The 16,136-nt window shown below is 49.3% G+C and overlaps 1 protein-coding gene across 1 annotated transcript in view; it reads left to right on the top strand.

Annotated features, from left to right (window-relative positions):
- ttc28 (tetratricopeptide repeat domain 28) overlaps positions 1–16,136 on the top strand; it is a 461,839-nt gene that overhangs the window by 433,888 nt on the left and 11,815 nt on the right. Inside the window, 6 exon segments of the mRNA XM_028825418.2 lie at positions 5,831–5,971; positions 6,408–6,552; positions 9,187–9,366; positions 9,498–10,224; positions 10,898–11,022; positions 15,053–15,284. Of these exon segments, the coding sequence (XP_028681251.2) occupies positions 5,831–5,971; positions 6,408–6,552; positions 9,187–9,366; positions 9,498–10,224; positions 10,898–11,022; positions 15,053–15,284 (1,550 nt within the window).

The raw sequence follows: 16,136 nt of genomic DNA, 5'->3' as shown, positions 1-16,136 counted from the left end.
CCAGGGAGGAAGAGTGCGTTTTTAAATAAGATTTAAAGACAGCAAGTGAAGGAGCCTGCCTTTTATGCTATTTTATTTTATTTCATGCTATTTGGAGGTTGTTGGTCACAAATTTAATAATACTTTTGATATCTGATTCGTACTGATGGCCCTAGCCCTCCAAGTGCTACTTTCAGAAGATTTAAGCAGACAAATTTGAAACATAAGCATGTGAAGTACAGTTTTATGCTTTTCCAAGGTTGCTGGTCACTAATTTGATCGTATTTTTGATATTTGATTCTTTATGGGTGGTCTTAGCCCTGTATGGACCTCCATCAGAGGGTGTAAAATGACAAATTTCAAACCTAAGCATGTGGAGTATCATTTTAGACTATTTCAAGGTCAGTGATGACAAATATGATGCAATTTTTGATTTTTGATGCTTTACTAGCCCACTGTGGACCACCACCAAGGAAAGAAAAACAACAAATTTCTATTACTTTTGAGAATATTTAGACTTTAAACATTGCACTTGAAGCACATATTTTACCATTTTAAATATATGACACAACTCTTTTTGTTTGTTATGTTACCTCATGAAGTGAATCAGTACTTATTTATTGTGAACACCCCAAATTAAATTAAATAACATTTCAGACATCTTTTGCTAATTCAGACTTTTTTGGATTTGGACTTTAAGATTTAGAATATGTGAGTTGATAGTGAAGGACTTGGCTTCTGGTATTCACAATCAGGCATGATGGTGCCCATGTAATGGGCATGTGGAGCCAGACAGAAGGACCTGCTGCACAACAATAGCACATTGGCATTTGACAGTTGTCAAAGGTAGGCGTGATGACAGCCTATCTGATTAAAGTCTTCATTGAGTTGTGTTACAAAGCAGCGTTTAATCCATCAGTGCTTAAGGGGATGCCAGAGTGCCATAAAGAGCTCATCAAGAAGAGCGAAGAAACACTCTGGAGGTGTCACCCCACAAAGCACACATTTGGGTTGGAGAATTGTCTGACTGTGCCAGAAGCACCCCCAGGGTGACACAATGGACGTGGGCAAGTTGGTGGCCCACTCACAGTACATTGATATTGGAATTTACCATAGGCCTGCAGTCTGGCACACAAGCTCTCATACAGATGATGAAAGTCCTCGTGTGGAAAGTCTGGCAATTCAAGGTTTATCACCTCCATAAGAACCTCCACTCTTCTTTCCACAAGATTTTGGAGTGTCTGTGGGAGTTTATGCCCATTTGTGAGGTCAGGTCCTGATGTTGGACCGGAAGACTTGTATTGTTAATTTATCCCAAAGGTGTTTAGTACTTTGAAGTCAGGGCTCCTCCATGTCTTTATGGACCTGGCTTTGTGCACAAAGAAACAAGTCATATTGGCACAGAAAGGGCACAATTGTCTTAAATGTCTTTGTGTGCTGGAGCATTAATTGGAATCTTCACTGGAACCAAGTGGCTGATCCCAAACCCTGCCATTATCCGTCCTCCACCAAACTTCACAGTAAGGCACTGTTCAGTCCAGAAGCTGGCATTCTCCTGGCATTATCCAAACCCAAATCGGTCCATCACACTTGGAGATGGTGAAGAACACCTGACATTGAGAATTGTGATTGTGAACTCAGCCACGAAGGCCCATTTCATGAAGCTCTTGAGGCACAGGTCTTATGCTGATGTTGCTTCCAGAGGCAGTGTGAAGCTCAGTTGTGAGCGATGGCACAGCGGAGAGGCCATTTTTATGCTCTTCAGCAGGCAACGGCCCCACACTTTGTGTGGTCTACCACTTTGTGGCTGAGCTCTTGTTTCTCCGCAGTGTTTCCACTTCATAAAAACAGTATTGACAGTTGACTGGGCACATCTAGCAGATCAGAAATGTTACATTCTGACTTGTGGTAAAGGTGGCAGATCCATGAATGAACCAAATCTGTGTCTGGAGAGCTGTGGCGGTTCCAGACCAAATTTACCAGGGGGGGCCAGGGTGGGGCCAGTGATTTTTCATGGGGGCACAAAACAAAAAAAAAAAGGGCAATATTTAATTGTTTAATATATTAAGTGAATTTATTTGGAGCAGAAACATAATGAACTGAACATTAAACAATAAAACATACAAATGAATTTCAAACAAAAGATTTCACATACTGTACATATGCACAATAAACCTTTAAACAAATTTTACTTTTTGTACAGTAACATTTCTCTTTTTTGCATGCAAGATATTTTTCTTTTTATGTAGGTATGTATTTATTTTGTTATAAAGTGACTTTTTTACAGCATGAAACTTAAATGTACACTCACATTTTCTTTTCAGTAATCTCTCATCCACTAGCAATGGCAACACAGTAGCCTGTAACATTATAATAACAGTATTCTGCGTTTGTGATTTCTTGCAAAACGGTCCACAAATGCATCAAGGTTCAAAGCCCTGGCTCTTCTGGATTCAATGCTTAGCACCCCTAGATTGCTAAGACACTCATCAGTAATGGTGGACCGCAGGTAGGTTTTTACTAATTTTAATGTGGAGAAACTCCGCTCACAAGTGGCAGAACTCACTGGGAACGCAACAGCTATTTTGCACAGTCTAAAGAGCTCGTAAAATACCTCTTTGTACGGCTCAGTGAAACGGATCAACTCCACTGTATCGGATGGCTTTTGAATCACACCACTCTGTATTTTTCTTTCCAAAAGTCTCTTGAAGTGATGCAGTTCATGCTCCGGGTCATCAATATTGGCATCATAAAGACGACCAAATTCCAACAAAGTGGTGTCTTTCAAAAATGCATTTCTCTTGGGGTTAAGAGATCGGATACTGCTCATCAGCTCACGACTGGTCTTTGAAAAATGTCTGCTCAGTTCACTAAGCATGCAGTCAATGACAGGATAAAAAAAGGAAGGCCAATATGTTTCTTTATCACAATCTAGCTCCCTCTGACCAACAGAGCTGAGTATGTGGTACTCACGGAGTCTGGAGCTTGTCTTCCTTTGTCGTTCTGCCACCGACTGTGTGGCAGCATTACATTGCTCACAAATGTTCAGTACTCCATCCCACAAGTTATCAAAAAAGGACTCCTGCCTGAAATCTGTCAAAGTTTGAACTAAACCTTCCACTAAATCAGCCGCTCTTGAGAGGTAACAGTTGATGACTGCAGCATATCAGAAAGAAGCTTTGCTTCTCCAAACAATTTACAGAGCATAACTAGATGCACAACAAATTCTTGGTCGATCAGGGCCAGAAGACCACGGGCACCAGAAGAGTTTTCTCCTCTGTGCTATTGTGCCATCTCTTGCAGGATACGTTTGAGGGCAAGTAATCTGTCCATTATGTTGTGTAGTGCTATGAATCGACATGCCCATCGTGTGTCACTGGCCCCTGTTGGCCCCTGTCTAAAACCACCACTACTGGAAAGATTTGCAAATCAAACACAGCCATGAAATAGTAGCACCTGAAAAGAAATCACAGTGCAATAATCACTATTCTGCTCTCATACACACTTTGGAATATGCCTGGCTGCAGAAAGTCATTTAGCCCCCTAATATCATGTTAAGCCCCACTCAACCACGCTGTTGAGTATACTGTTTTTGAGATTTTACCACACCATGACCCACTTGGTATTTCAGACACACCTTTACCATTTTTGCCTGGTGTCAGGCCCTCAATGTCATTTCTTTCTTTCCCTTATGACAGCTCCACATCGTCATCTGACTGCAGAATCCGCGGCCACAAGACACGTCAACCTTCTGCGAAGACGGCGGCGACTCCGCTCATCTCGCGGTCTCTGCTGCCATCTAGCGGAACAAATCAGGCAGCACACCCCGGGCATCTAACATTGGCTCTGAACGGCGGCTCAGCCTTCCTACCTATCGAAATGATTAGGATGGGTCATAGTCAGTTAACGCGACTCCGTGCTGGGCACCGTTTGGGCAAATGTCATTTTACAGCACGTTTGTACGATGGTCACCAAGGAGAGTACTGGGCAACGAATACAACTTTAAATTTTAGAATTAAATGTATACACTTTGGCATAAATGCTGCACTTTTCCAACTCTCTAATTAATCAATTCATTGAAATAATAATCAGCCCACTAATTGAGTGGCAAAATAGTAATAATCTAGAACCCCACTGAAGGGCTACTTGCAGTCAAAGTCAGAGGCATTCATTTACTCTTTATTGGCACATGGTATATAGCATGGAGCCAGCTCAATCAAATTGACAGCAATACAACAATTTATTGTGCGGTCATGGCGCTATACACCATCAATTCTCAGCTCAGCTCCGGTCTGTGTGTGTACAATCGGCGTGTTCCCCAATGTCTGCAGGGACCTTTCTCCTCACATCCCAACAACAGGCAGGTTAAGTGGTTTGCCATCGGCAGTGTGCCCTGCGGTATTCATCCTGCCTTAGGACTCTTTAAAGCCAGGACAGAACTCTGAAAAGACAGACACTTTGGGGTGGTCCTTACAAGGAAAGGCGCAATATATAATGCACTGGCATGTATTGTACACCGAGTCAGAAGTTCTCATCTTTTTGTAATTCTTGTGAATGTGTCAGGGGTTGGTGTTGTTAGAATCTCAATCTATTATGGAGCTGCTGTGAAAAAGGCCACATTTACTGGATGGGACAAATAAAGTAACAGCTATCTATTATACGGTGCCTTTCAATGTCTATCTATCTATCTATCTATCTATCTATCTATCTATCTATCTATCTATCTATCTATCTATCTATCTATCTATCTGTCTGTCTGTCTGTCTGTCTGTCTGTCTGTCTGTCTGTCTATCTATCTATCTCTATCATATAGCGCCTTTCACATCTCTCTGTCAGATGTAGATGAGCTGACCTCACATCCACACATGAAGTCTCAAACCTGTACAATTCAATTTCCAGGCAGCAGGGAAGCAGAGCCTACAGTGGCAGCACTGGGCACAAGTCAGTAGCGGTCTTGGCTGGCACAGAGGTGTACACCAATGGGTAGGTCACAGGGCCTGCTGGCACAGTACACACCCACAGTCTGGAATGGCCAGTTGCCCCCCTCCCCTGCATGTTTTTGGGTGTGCTGTAGGTGGGCTTTTGAACAGTGACAGGTGGCCAGCTGCTCAGGCTGGCATGCCCGACTTTGTTGTGTTTGGCCTCCTCCTCTTGTTCAGTGGGTACCACTGGTGTGAAACGTTTGATTGTTAAAATGTCCGTCACATGGAGGAGGCATAGGGAGGCCACGGTTTTTAAAAGCTTAGTGTGGGACCACTTGGTGAAGATGAGGGCAGACAGGTGCCCCCAACAGGTGTCACACTGGACTGGCCTACTGTGATCCTTAGCAGTGCCCTACATACTGTATGCTGGCTTGGCACACCTGACATGCTTGCTGCATTGGTAAGGTGCCCAGGTTGCACGTTTCATTTCATTTCCTTTGTGCCTAATGCTGTCACCTTGTGTAAAATGCTTCTTTTGGGGACGGCTCTCCTGCCGTCAGCGAGGCCTCATTTAGCACAATCCCCCCGAAGTTCTGCACGTCCTAATTAGGCTTTTTCCGTGAAGGAAGCAGCGTTGGCTGCGGTGCTGCCACCCTCAGATCATCTCGTTTTCGTGCGTGGGCTCTTTCAAGTCTGCGTGTATCAAAGGCTCAGGGCACTAAATATTTCATTCCTTTGAAGTGGAGTGATTGGTGCCGATGATATTCTGTGACAACGGCACTGTGGCAAATCTTAGGGGGCTTTGATACATTTATGGAGCCCCTCTATTCTCCTTCCATGCAGGATATGTGGCTCCTTTTGTGTGGTGCCAGCGTGCGAGGAGGTTCAGTGCCATCTGCCTAACCTGCCCGCTCTGTTCTTTCCGGCAGGGCCTGCTCGAGCAGTGAGACGGAGAGTGAAGCAGGAGACCTCCTGGACCAGCAGTTCGAGGAGCTCAACAACAAGCTGAACTCGGTGACAGACCCCACTGGATTCCTCCGCATGGTCAGCAGGAACAACCTGTTCAACAGGTAAGGAGCAGGGGGCAGTCAGCCGAGTGAGACATAGCACCATGATCCTTCTGGAGGGGCTTTGTTGGATGTTGTGGTGTCAACAGCACAGGACACATGGGAGGCACATGGCAGTCAAGATGGCAGCTAGGGCTGAGTGTTTATCACAACTGGAGAGAGGACACGTCCCGACGATGACGTATCAGCACATCACAGCGGTGGTCAGAAAAGACTAAGGGGGTAGCAGAAGTTCTCAGCCATGCCCAGCCCTCATGTGGCTCTCTTTATGTTGGGTCCTCCTTAGCTGGCAAATGGCATTAAAAGCAGATGCTCCTCTATTCAGGTGCTCAGCGGTCACCTTGTGTCAATGTCATCATGGCCTTCTACCCAGCCCTCACCCCACCACTGCCAGTGCTGGTGCCCTCCTTATGCCTACTCCATTTTGTCTCCTTTCCAGAAGCTGTCAGAGCATGAGCAGCTTGTTCAGCAGCACCATGTCACCCGTGAAGGACAGCAGCTCCTCACTGCCGAGGAGGACAAGCTCAGCGAACAAGCCTCCATTGCGGGCACTCTATGACCTCCTCATTGCGCCCATGGAAGGGGTGAGTATGTGCCAATGGAAAATACAAAAACTCAAGTGACCCTCAAGGCTGCGGAGCCCTTTGTTCTGTTTATTGTATCAACTGGCCTCTTCCTGATGTCATTGCCCCCACATTTCCATAGCATGGGCACTTGCTGGTGACAGGATTGGCTCAGGGTCACACATTTGTTTGTGATTTTAGTCGCTGGGGGGAGCACAGTGGCATGTAAATACAAGCAAGCGCCTATCCACAGGTGCCTGGCTTGGTGGGATGGAGTGAATGAGTTTGGAGAGCAGTAGCTCCTTTGTTTTGCCTTTAACTTGCTCTTTTCCACCACCCCATAGTGCCAGGATGTCCTGGAGTGGTGACAGGCCATCGAGCCAGCTAGGGGATCTGCGCAGCCCATGTGCTTTGAGTATTTGATCATCTTCTCACTACTCCCCTCTGAGTGTCCATTCCCATAAACACTCACACCTTCACTTCTTCATGCCTGGATTTCTTGATTGAGCAGGACATGCCAGAGCTTTCCTTCTGTTGTGACTTCCATAGGATTTTAAACAAGTGAAAATCTGTGCTTGATGTCCGAGGGTCCTCCTTCCTACCTGAATGGGCCGGTGGTCATTAATCATCTCACCAGAGGAGCCCCACAGAAGAGGTACCCAAGCTGTGCTCACTGAGTGGCAGGTAAAGCCACTTTGAGATGGCATTGGTGTCATGTTCAAAAGCTCATTGAGTCTTGACAAAAGAAGTGTAAGTGACTGATCTCAATGCCCTGCTGCCAGCCTGGTGGGCCGATCTCCTTCAGTCGCGTGGGAAGACATTTCTAGGAGATGACAGTCGTGAGCACCTCGCTCTGTGATGGAGTCTCTGATCAAACAGCGAGTCATCTCACTTGGCATGAGGTGCAGCATCACACTTCGACCACTAGAGGGCAGCCAGTCTCTACAGATGGGCCAGGCCTAATTGTGCTGTGGAGCCCGAGCTGTTGTGTAAGGGCAATCGTCAACTACTCCCATAGGTCTGTGGGCTTCAGGAACTCACCTGTGTGGCCACCTCAGTGTTCGAGGAGCTGGGACTGCACCATGGTGTTGCTGTTGGTGTCAGCATGTCATCTTTAAAGCATCCCAGTAAAATCAAAGCCGTCAGAAGCATGAAGAGGATGAATTCTTTTTGTGTGATGGATGTGGCACTCAGGGTGCTCCGTGGTTTGCCAGGCCCGACATACAGTTGAAGGGTGTAGAGCTATGGTGGCTGTCCTCCCAGGTGGTGCCCTCTATTGGTCAGAGATGGTCATTACTCAAACCTGTGTTCTTCGATTTTCTGCTGCCTTTCTGCTTTCTTTGGCTTCTCTGTCTCTTTGTATGACTGCTGAACCACTGAACACGAGCGCTGGCTCTGCTGGCACTCCTGGGCACGTGTCACTATCACTTAATTCCACTCCAACTACAAGCCCTCCAGCAAAGGCTGCAGCTGAAGAGCAAATCAGAGAAAAATCCAAAGCAGCGCCCGCCGTAGGGCGCCAGCGTCACCATGTCAGCTTGGAGCTGGCTGCCGAGGCCCAGATCATAGCGGGGGTGGCACACACAAACTGCTACACCACGGGCAAGTGCTGCCTGTGCTTGGAAAGCAAATGTCAGTGCCAAGCAGGACTTGGGCAGAAGAAACCCGCCACTGGTAGCGAGGGGTTTGAGCGCACACATACTGGGGAGTTTGGGGGCAACCAGCTCAGTCCTACAGATCTAGTGATTAGTGCCACATGCAGGCATCAGAGGCACATGAAAGTCAGTACCAAGGTCATTGGAAGAGTGAGGGTTAGATGGGGGGGTTAGTAGGACTGGTCATTTAAAAAACTAGCAGCCAACAGAGGGCAGCTCAATGGTCATCTAAAGAATGAGGGGCATGAGAGAGGGCAGCTTGTGGTCATTTAAAGAGTGAGGGGCAGGTGAGGGCAACTAAACAGTCATTTATAAAATGGGGGAGCACGGAGGGGAGAACAAGGGGCAGATGGGTGTTGGTTGAGCGGTCATCTAGACATGGACTTGTTGTATTTCCTGTAACATCACCCTTCATGCCACTGGCAGTTTATTGCCAAGTTAGCTAGACAATGAGTGAGTGCCAGGTTGTGCTGGACTGACAAGTGAGTGACTAACGCCAGTTACCAGGAGCTTCCAGAATGATCCTCGGTGCTAAGGAAGCCTCTTCCCTGGTTGAGTTCCCCAGAGAGGCAGTAGGGGGTGCTGCTCCCCACACCTGCATGTGAACCCCTGACCTGCTGCTCAAGTGAGACTGTGGGGGTCCACGTGATGAATGGTCATTATGAGGAACACTCCTAGTGCTGGTCTCAGGTGGCCACAGCTTGGTGTCAATGCACGATGGCCTAGCAGTTAGGGGTCTTCAGATCACAGGGAAGAAGGTTCAGTTCCCACCTCTGATTGTGTGACCCTGAGCAGGTAGGTGCCGTGCCCAAAATGTTATCAGCTGAGCTGTGGGTATGCATCTTGGGATGGCGTTATATGTTTGTTTGGCATCTCCATGGTTACCAGCTACTGTTTTGGGCCCTAAGCTCCATTGGCTGGTGCCAGTGGGTTTGCTTAATGTGGTGAGGCTTTGGTGTTGACTTGTTTGCAATTCACCTACCACTTCCCGTCTTTGCAGGGCTTGATGCACTCGAGTGGCCCGGTGGGCCGTCACCGGCAGCTGGTCCTGGTGCTGGAGGGTGAGCTCTACCTCTTCCCGTTCGCCCTGCTCAAAGGCAGCTCCTCCAATGAGTACCTCCACGAGCGCTTCAGCCTCATCGCCGTGCCCTCCATCAAGTCTCTCAGCGGCTCCTCCAAGGTAAGGGTGGTCCACTCTGCTCCAGTGCCCGGTGGACAGTGACCTGGCACACAGACTGCCTTCTAAGAGCTGCATGTGTTAGCCTTTTTGCTTCTAAACGTATTTGTTGATTTGCCTCTCATGTTTTCCAGCCCCATGCCAAGAGAAATGCCCCTACATACTCGGGTTCTACCTCTATGGCAGCTGTCATTGGCAACCCCAAGTTGCCCTCTTCGGTGATGGACCGTTGGCTCTGGGGCCCAATGCCTTCAGCTGAGGAGGAGGCCTACATGGTATCGGAACTATTAGGATGCCAGCCTCTCGTGGGCACCATGGCCACCAAGGAGAGAGTGATGAGCGCCCTTAGCCAAGCTGAATGTGTGCACTTTGCCACGCACATCTCCTGGAAGCTGGCCGCCTTGATCCTGACTCCAAACGCCGAGGGCTCCTCAACTGGCACTACTGGCAAGGGCTCCTTTGGGAACAGCTACACCATCCCCGAGTCGCTCAGGATGCAGGACGATGCCAGCGACGTGGAGAGCATCACCGACAGCCCGCCGCTTCAGGAGTTCCTGCTGACTGCTGCGGACATTTTGGATCTCCGACTCCCTGTAAAGTTGGTGGTGCTGGGCTCCTACCAGGAGTCCAACAGCAAAGTGACCGCAGACGGGGTCATTGGCCTGACCCGAGCATTTCTGGCTGCCGGTGCCCACTGTGTTCTCGTGGCACTGTGGCCGGTGCCCGTGGCAGCCTCCAAGATGTTGGTCCATGCCTTTTACTCAGCACTCCTCAACGGGATGAAGGCCAGCGCGGCCCTGGCAGATGCTATGAAAACCGTCCAGAGCAGCAAACAGTTCTCACACCCATCGAACTGGGCAGGTAGGAGAGATGGGGTTGGGCTGAGCCAGGTCTGCATACCATTATTATTTGTTAGATAACGGGCACTGTGACTGTGGGCACCTTTCCCATTGATGTCATTAGTGCTCTTTCAAATTCTCCTCACTGGCTTGGACTCTTGTAGAGGGGGGGCATTGACAGGCTTTTTAATGCTGTGGAGATGCCATCTCCTGACTCATTGATGGTCTTAAATATACTCCTATTGAACAAAATCATTTTTAATTGGGGTCTCAGTAAACTAAAGGGCCTCGTCATGGTGGTCTGCCTGAAAGGGGCCATCTGAAAGAAGCAAATTGACTCCTTGATGAGTGGAAGGCTGGTGGGTGTCATGTCCAGCGTCTTTTAATGAAGGCAGGTGACAGTCTAACAAAGCAGCATTTGAAAATATCCAAAGGCTGTCAGGCGCCACTCTGACTGGGCATCATCAGCTGTATCCAGTCGTCCAGTCCTCAGTTAAACTCGCCGATGTGGTCAGCTTGGTGGACCCCATGCTGTTCTGCGATGATCACAGCCTCACGTGTCATAGGGCTGACCCCAGACCTCCATGCCACCCTATTCTGAAAAGAGGCTTGCAGAAGTCTGATCCTTCTAATGGTTGGCACTCCTGTTCCTAGCTGTTCTTCACTCACTCTCTCCGCCTTCGTCTGTTTTTCAGGGTTCATGCTCATTGGCAGTGATGTGAAGCTCAACAATCCCTCATCTCTGATTGGTCAGGCCCTCACGGAGATCCTGCAGCACCCAGAGCGGGCACGGGATGCGCTGCGAGTCCTTCTTCACCTGGTGAGTTGGCGCCTGTTTACTCTGCCTGCTTGTCCTGGTCTTGCTGTCCTGATCAGGTCATCGCTTGGCCTTCTTTCATCCTTTAGTTCTTTGAACCTTCTGGCCTGGGGGCCACGTGGGGCTTCTTCTGTGTCTCCAAGAATTCAAATGGCAGCCAGAAAAGAAGGGAGACGTCAGATCTGCTTTGAAGTGTCACTCCTATAGATACTCGAGTCAAGGGTTTGGAATCCCCAACAAATGTTCATGTCCTTCATAGAATTATCAGTGTGTGGAATGGCCACTACGACTTGGAATTTATTATTCACACATGGCTCCAATGTCGCATTCTCAGCAGCCATTTCTTCAGTGTCAGCTCCCTTTGCTCATCCCTGATTAGTCCTGTGTGAATGTGAATTGGATATTATAGAAACCTTAGAGCTGGAAGTCCTTATTCTCTTTAAGTCAGCTGTCTTTCCTGGGGTTATAACACAAAATGTCTAGGTAGATTATCATGTATAGTGAGGGGGGAGAGAGCATACTCAGGGCATTATCTCCCCTGGGTCACTAGGTAGCAGCCCCCCCCTGGTTGCCGTGGTGCCTTGGACTCCCACAGAACTCCATGGGAGTAGGAATTTAGGAGTAGCCCTGTTGGGGGGTGCTGTAGGAACAGCTGGGCCCTTTGTCACCACACCAGGAAGTGCTGCTGGAAGAAGATCGCCGGACACCTGGAGCAGTTCTGCGTGCCCTATAAAAGGAGCCAGTCACCGCTGGGGAGGGAGGGAGGGAGGTGGACAAAGCTGGCCAGAGGAGGGGTGAAAGGCAAAGAAGAGAGAGAAGAAGATGAAGAAGAAGAAGATGATGAGCACTATGTACTTACTGTACTTGGTGCTTTGTACTGTGCTGCTGTGGGGAGTGAAGGGAAAGCGCTCCCCCATGAATAGAAATGTGTGCTGCGCTGGAACTTGTGTCCTGGTGTCTGCTTATGCCACATTTGGGTGGCTGGAGCACCCCGTCTGCTCACTATATATCCATCCATCCGTCCATTTTCCAACCAACTGAATCCGAACACAGGGTCATGGGGGTCTGCTGTAGCCAATCCCAGCCAACACAGGGCACAAGGCAGGAACCAATCCCGGGCAGGGTGCCAACCCACTGCACTATATATATATATATATATATATATATATATATATATATATATGAGGGCGGCACGGTGGCGCAGTGGTAGCGCTGCTGCCTCGCAGTTAGGAGACCCGGGTTCGCTTCCCGGGTCCACCCTGCGTGGAGTTTGCATGTTCTCCCCGTGTCTGCGTGGGTTTCCTCCGGGCGCTCCGGTTTCCTCCCACAGTCCAAAGACATGCAGGTTAGGTGGATTGGCGATTCTAAATTGGCCCTAGTGTGTGCTTGGTGTGTGGGTGTGTTTGTGTGTGTCCTGCGGTGGGTTGGCACCCTGCCCGGGACTGGTTCCCTGCCTTGTGCCCTGTGTTGGCTGGGATTGGCTCCAGCAGACCCCCGTGACCCTGTGTTCGGATTCAGCGGGTTGGAAAATGGATGGATGGATATATATATATATATATATATATATATACAGTATATATAATAATGACAGAGAAATAGAGGCAAGAGAAGGTCTGGGGTTCCAGCCTGTATACCTGAAAAAACAGAGTAGTCATCCTAGACTGAGCCCGACACTAGACTGGAGCTCTACAGAGGGTAGGACGGTTTTACAGGGCACAGGCGTGTCAGTTGGGCTGCACCCAGAAGTGATGTTGGAAGTCGGGATTGGAAGTGGAGCCTGCAGAAGAACCAGAAGTGGAGTTAAGTCGGTGTTCTTCCTGAGGATCTGCAGAGAAAGGAGAAAAAGTGTTAGTGCGCAGTGCCAGCTGTTGACCTGGCATAACAACATGTTTAGTCAAGCCCATCAACTGCCTCCAATGGGCATGTGTGTGACTATATATATATATCTCCATGCATCCATTTACACTACAATACATTATGTACTGGAAGTTTCTGAGCAGTACAAGTGTCCAGGAGTTCTTCAGCGGGGTCTTTGGCAATTGTATGTCCTTCTTCACTGGAGTGCAGGTCTTTGGTCTGTCCATTTCAGCGGGCTTCACTCCAATGAGGCTGTGCCAGTCTCTTATACCCTGTAACCCTGCATGATGTCTTCTTGCCCTGTTAGCCCACACTGCTGGTCTGTTTCTAAGTATGGAGCAGGGCACTCCCAAACTGCAGTCCCCTTTTCTTTTGTTACGGCTGCCCACTTGGCCTCAGTTACCAGGTGCTGAGATGCACACTAAACAGGGGCATTTATATGGGCGCTGGGGGACCACCACGTCGTGTTGTTCTTCAGCTCTGGTTGCTGTGCTGACATCAGGTATTGCACAGGTTTTGGCCTTTAAGGCCTCCCTGCTCACAAGTTCTCTTCATTCAGAGTGACGTCTGTCTGTCTGTAAGCTGGTAATCCAAAGGAAGTCGCTCATCGGCCAGTCCACTTGGCACACCCACCCTATCGATGCTAAATATCACAAGGCTCCTGCCTTGTCTTTTTGTGCCCCCAGTAAAGATTCTCCCATGTTGTCCTCTTTTCTGGCTTCACCTCGTATGCTCAATGCCTGCGATTTCTCGGCGTAAAGCAGGCTGCCTGTGCCCTTCATCCTGCTTGTGAAGGACGAGCCCCCCGCGCACACAGATTCCGTTAATCGTGCTGAGCAAGCGACGGCCTCCATTGCCAGCGTCAGGGTCTACAGGACGGCAGAGACGCGCTTCTACCTTGCAGCCGCCCGAGTCCACAGCAGCACCTTTGATTGAGCAAATGTTTGTCAGGCAGTGGCAGGTCCCGTGAAGATGGAGCCACAGGCCACGCTGCATGCCGGCGCTCCCTGCTGCGCTCCGTGTAAATGAGCCCCCCGCGGCAGGCGGGCCGCCAGCCTGCACATACAGTGTGTTGGCGGCAGATTGGCAGCGCAGGCTAATTTCATTTCTTATGCTTGGTAGCTCAGGCTCATTTGAATATTCATGTGTGAACTTTTGAAATGCGCCCGCCACATTCACAACAAACAATCCACAGAGAGGGCGGGCACGGGCACGGACGCGGGTTGTGCTGGCTTTCCTAGCGAATTTGTCAAATGGTGCTCCTCCACACAGATGCGGTGACAGACTGAAACCTCTGCTTTGGTGAAATCACCACCTAGGTGGACATGGTGACAGACGCTAACACAAAGCTCGCTGTCACCCGCATCGGTGGAGAATCACCACAGGCCAAAATCGAGCCAGCGAGATGAATTACACAAACTCTGCGTGAAATATTTAAAGAGTCTGTGCAAGAACCCAGTGGCTGAGGGGAGGGAAGGAGGGAGGTCATGAGAGTCCTTACTGTCTCTGATGAGCCAGGCCATGGCGGATAGGCCTGCCTACTCTCACTTTCAGACTACGCCTGGTCTGAGGGGTCTTAAAAAAGTGGCTCAGGCTGCTGACATGGTGTCCTGAAATGGACTGTTCATACTCTACACCCAACAGGTAGCCCTATATAGTGCCCTTCATGGCCCGCACAGTGGCACATGGTGTTCCGATACACATGCCTATGGAGGCGGTGGTGGGATCTACGCACACAGCCCACTTTAATTATTGAAAATGAAGTCTTACGCCTGCTGATTTTCTAGAATGTGCCCAAAGCGCTGCTCTCACAAGCAGGACATCTTTGTTATGCCACCAAGGTGTCCTGATGACATTGATTTCATTTGTAGCTGCATTATGGGGTTAAGGACCTTAAAAGAAAAGGAAGAAATGTGTGCAGGTGTGTATGGTGGCATAAATGGCTACGTGTGTGTGTGTGTTGGCATCTCTGTGCATCCATAAATATCATTACTTTGGCTCAGTTGGCTCAGGTTGGATGGTACCCTTATCTGTCATGTGACTTGGGAGGCTGAAGTGTCACCCGGTGAACATAATTGGCCATTGCATGCTGGTGTTGCCCTCTCAGACACCTCATGGCTCCCTACAGCCGCCACTGACATCTGCTGACCTGTCGCTTTCTTTGTCCCCCGTGCAGGTGGAGAAGTCTCTGCAGCGTATTCAGAATGGCCAGCGCAATTCGATGTACACGTCGCAGCAGAGTGTGGAGAACAAAGTGGGCGGAGTCCCAGGCTGGCAGTCCCTCCTGACCGCGGTGGGCTTCCGGCTCGATCCCTCAGCTAGTGGCCTGCCCGCCGCTGTCTTCTTCCCCACCACCGACCCCGGGGACCGGCTGCAGCAGTGCAGCTCGACATTACAGTCTCTCCTAGGTGAGTGCTGGCGCATGTGTGTGTGCGTGTGTGCGTGTGTGCCCGTGTGCCAGTGGTCCTTGTGTAGGCCGCTCTCTGTTTCAAGGCCAGAATGGCCACTGGATTTGTGACACTAGCGCCATTCTGTGTGCTCACATTGAGAGAGGCCTTCTCCACTAAGAGATGAAGCTTCCTCTGGACTCAGGGTCTCTTTGGTGGTCATGGCAGCCATTTTGTTCTTCATAATGGACCCCCCAAGCCAAGATAGTACAGGGAGAATCAGAAATTACACAGACAGTCATGACGGCTCCCGGTGGGCCTGTAAGTAAAGGGTCAGCATTCACCTTCACAATGACGCCTGCCCGTTGCCGTCTTCAGGTCCTTCTGCTCTTTGCAGACATGTTAGTGGTCTGTGGTGTGATAAGGGCAGCTCTAGGAGGAGCGGGCAGCATTTGGTCTCTTTTTGAAGTTGCCTAAGGATAATGTGTGCTGCCCTCTACTGGGGCAGTTGGAGAAGACCCTGCAGGGCCCTCAGAACATGCAGTCTTGAAGAAGGGAGCTGCCATTGTGTTCTTAGTACTTGGCCTAGCAGGCTGCTAGGAGCTGCCACATTTGTATAAAACAACCTTTCTGCTTTGTGCCCCTGGTCTTGTTTGCACTGGCATGGCCATGGAGGGTCACCTGCAAGGAATGTGGCAACTCATCACTCAGGCGGCTTGTACTGAAGGCCAAGGGGCAACGTGGCATAGGAGCCACTGACGTGCGTATTGAAGGTCAGCCATCAAAGCAAGACGACGGACTTCAGCACATCTCCTCCTTTTAATTTGACTCAGTAAGCCGCTAATCGATGTCGGTGATAATGATAGGTAACAG

Source organism: Erpetoichthys calabaricus, chromosome 18, assembly GCF_900747795.2.
Source record: "Erpetoichthys calabaricus chromosome 18, fErpCal1.3, whole genome shotgun sequence".
In the NCBI taxonomy this organism is placed as follows: domain Eukaryota; kingdom Metazoa; phylum Chordata; class Cladistia; order Polypteriformes; family Polypteridae; genus Erpetoichthys; species Erpetoichthys calabaricus.
This window is presented reverse-complemented; position numbering and strand designations above follow the sequence as displayed.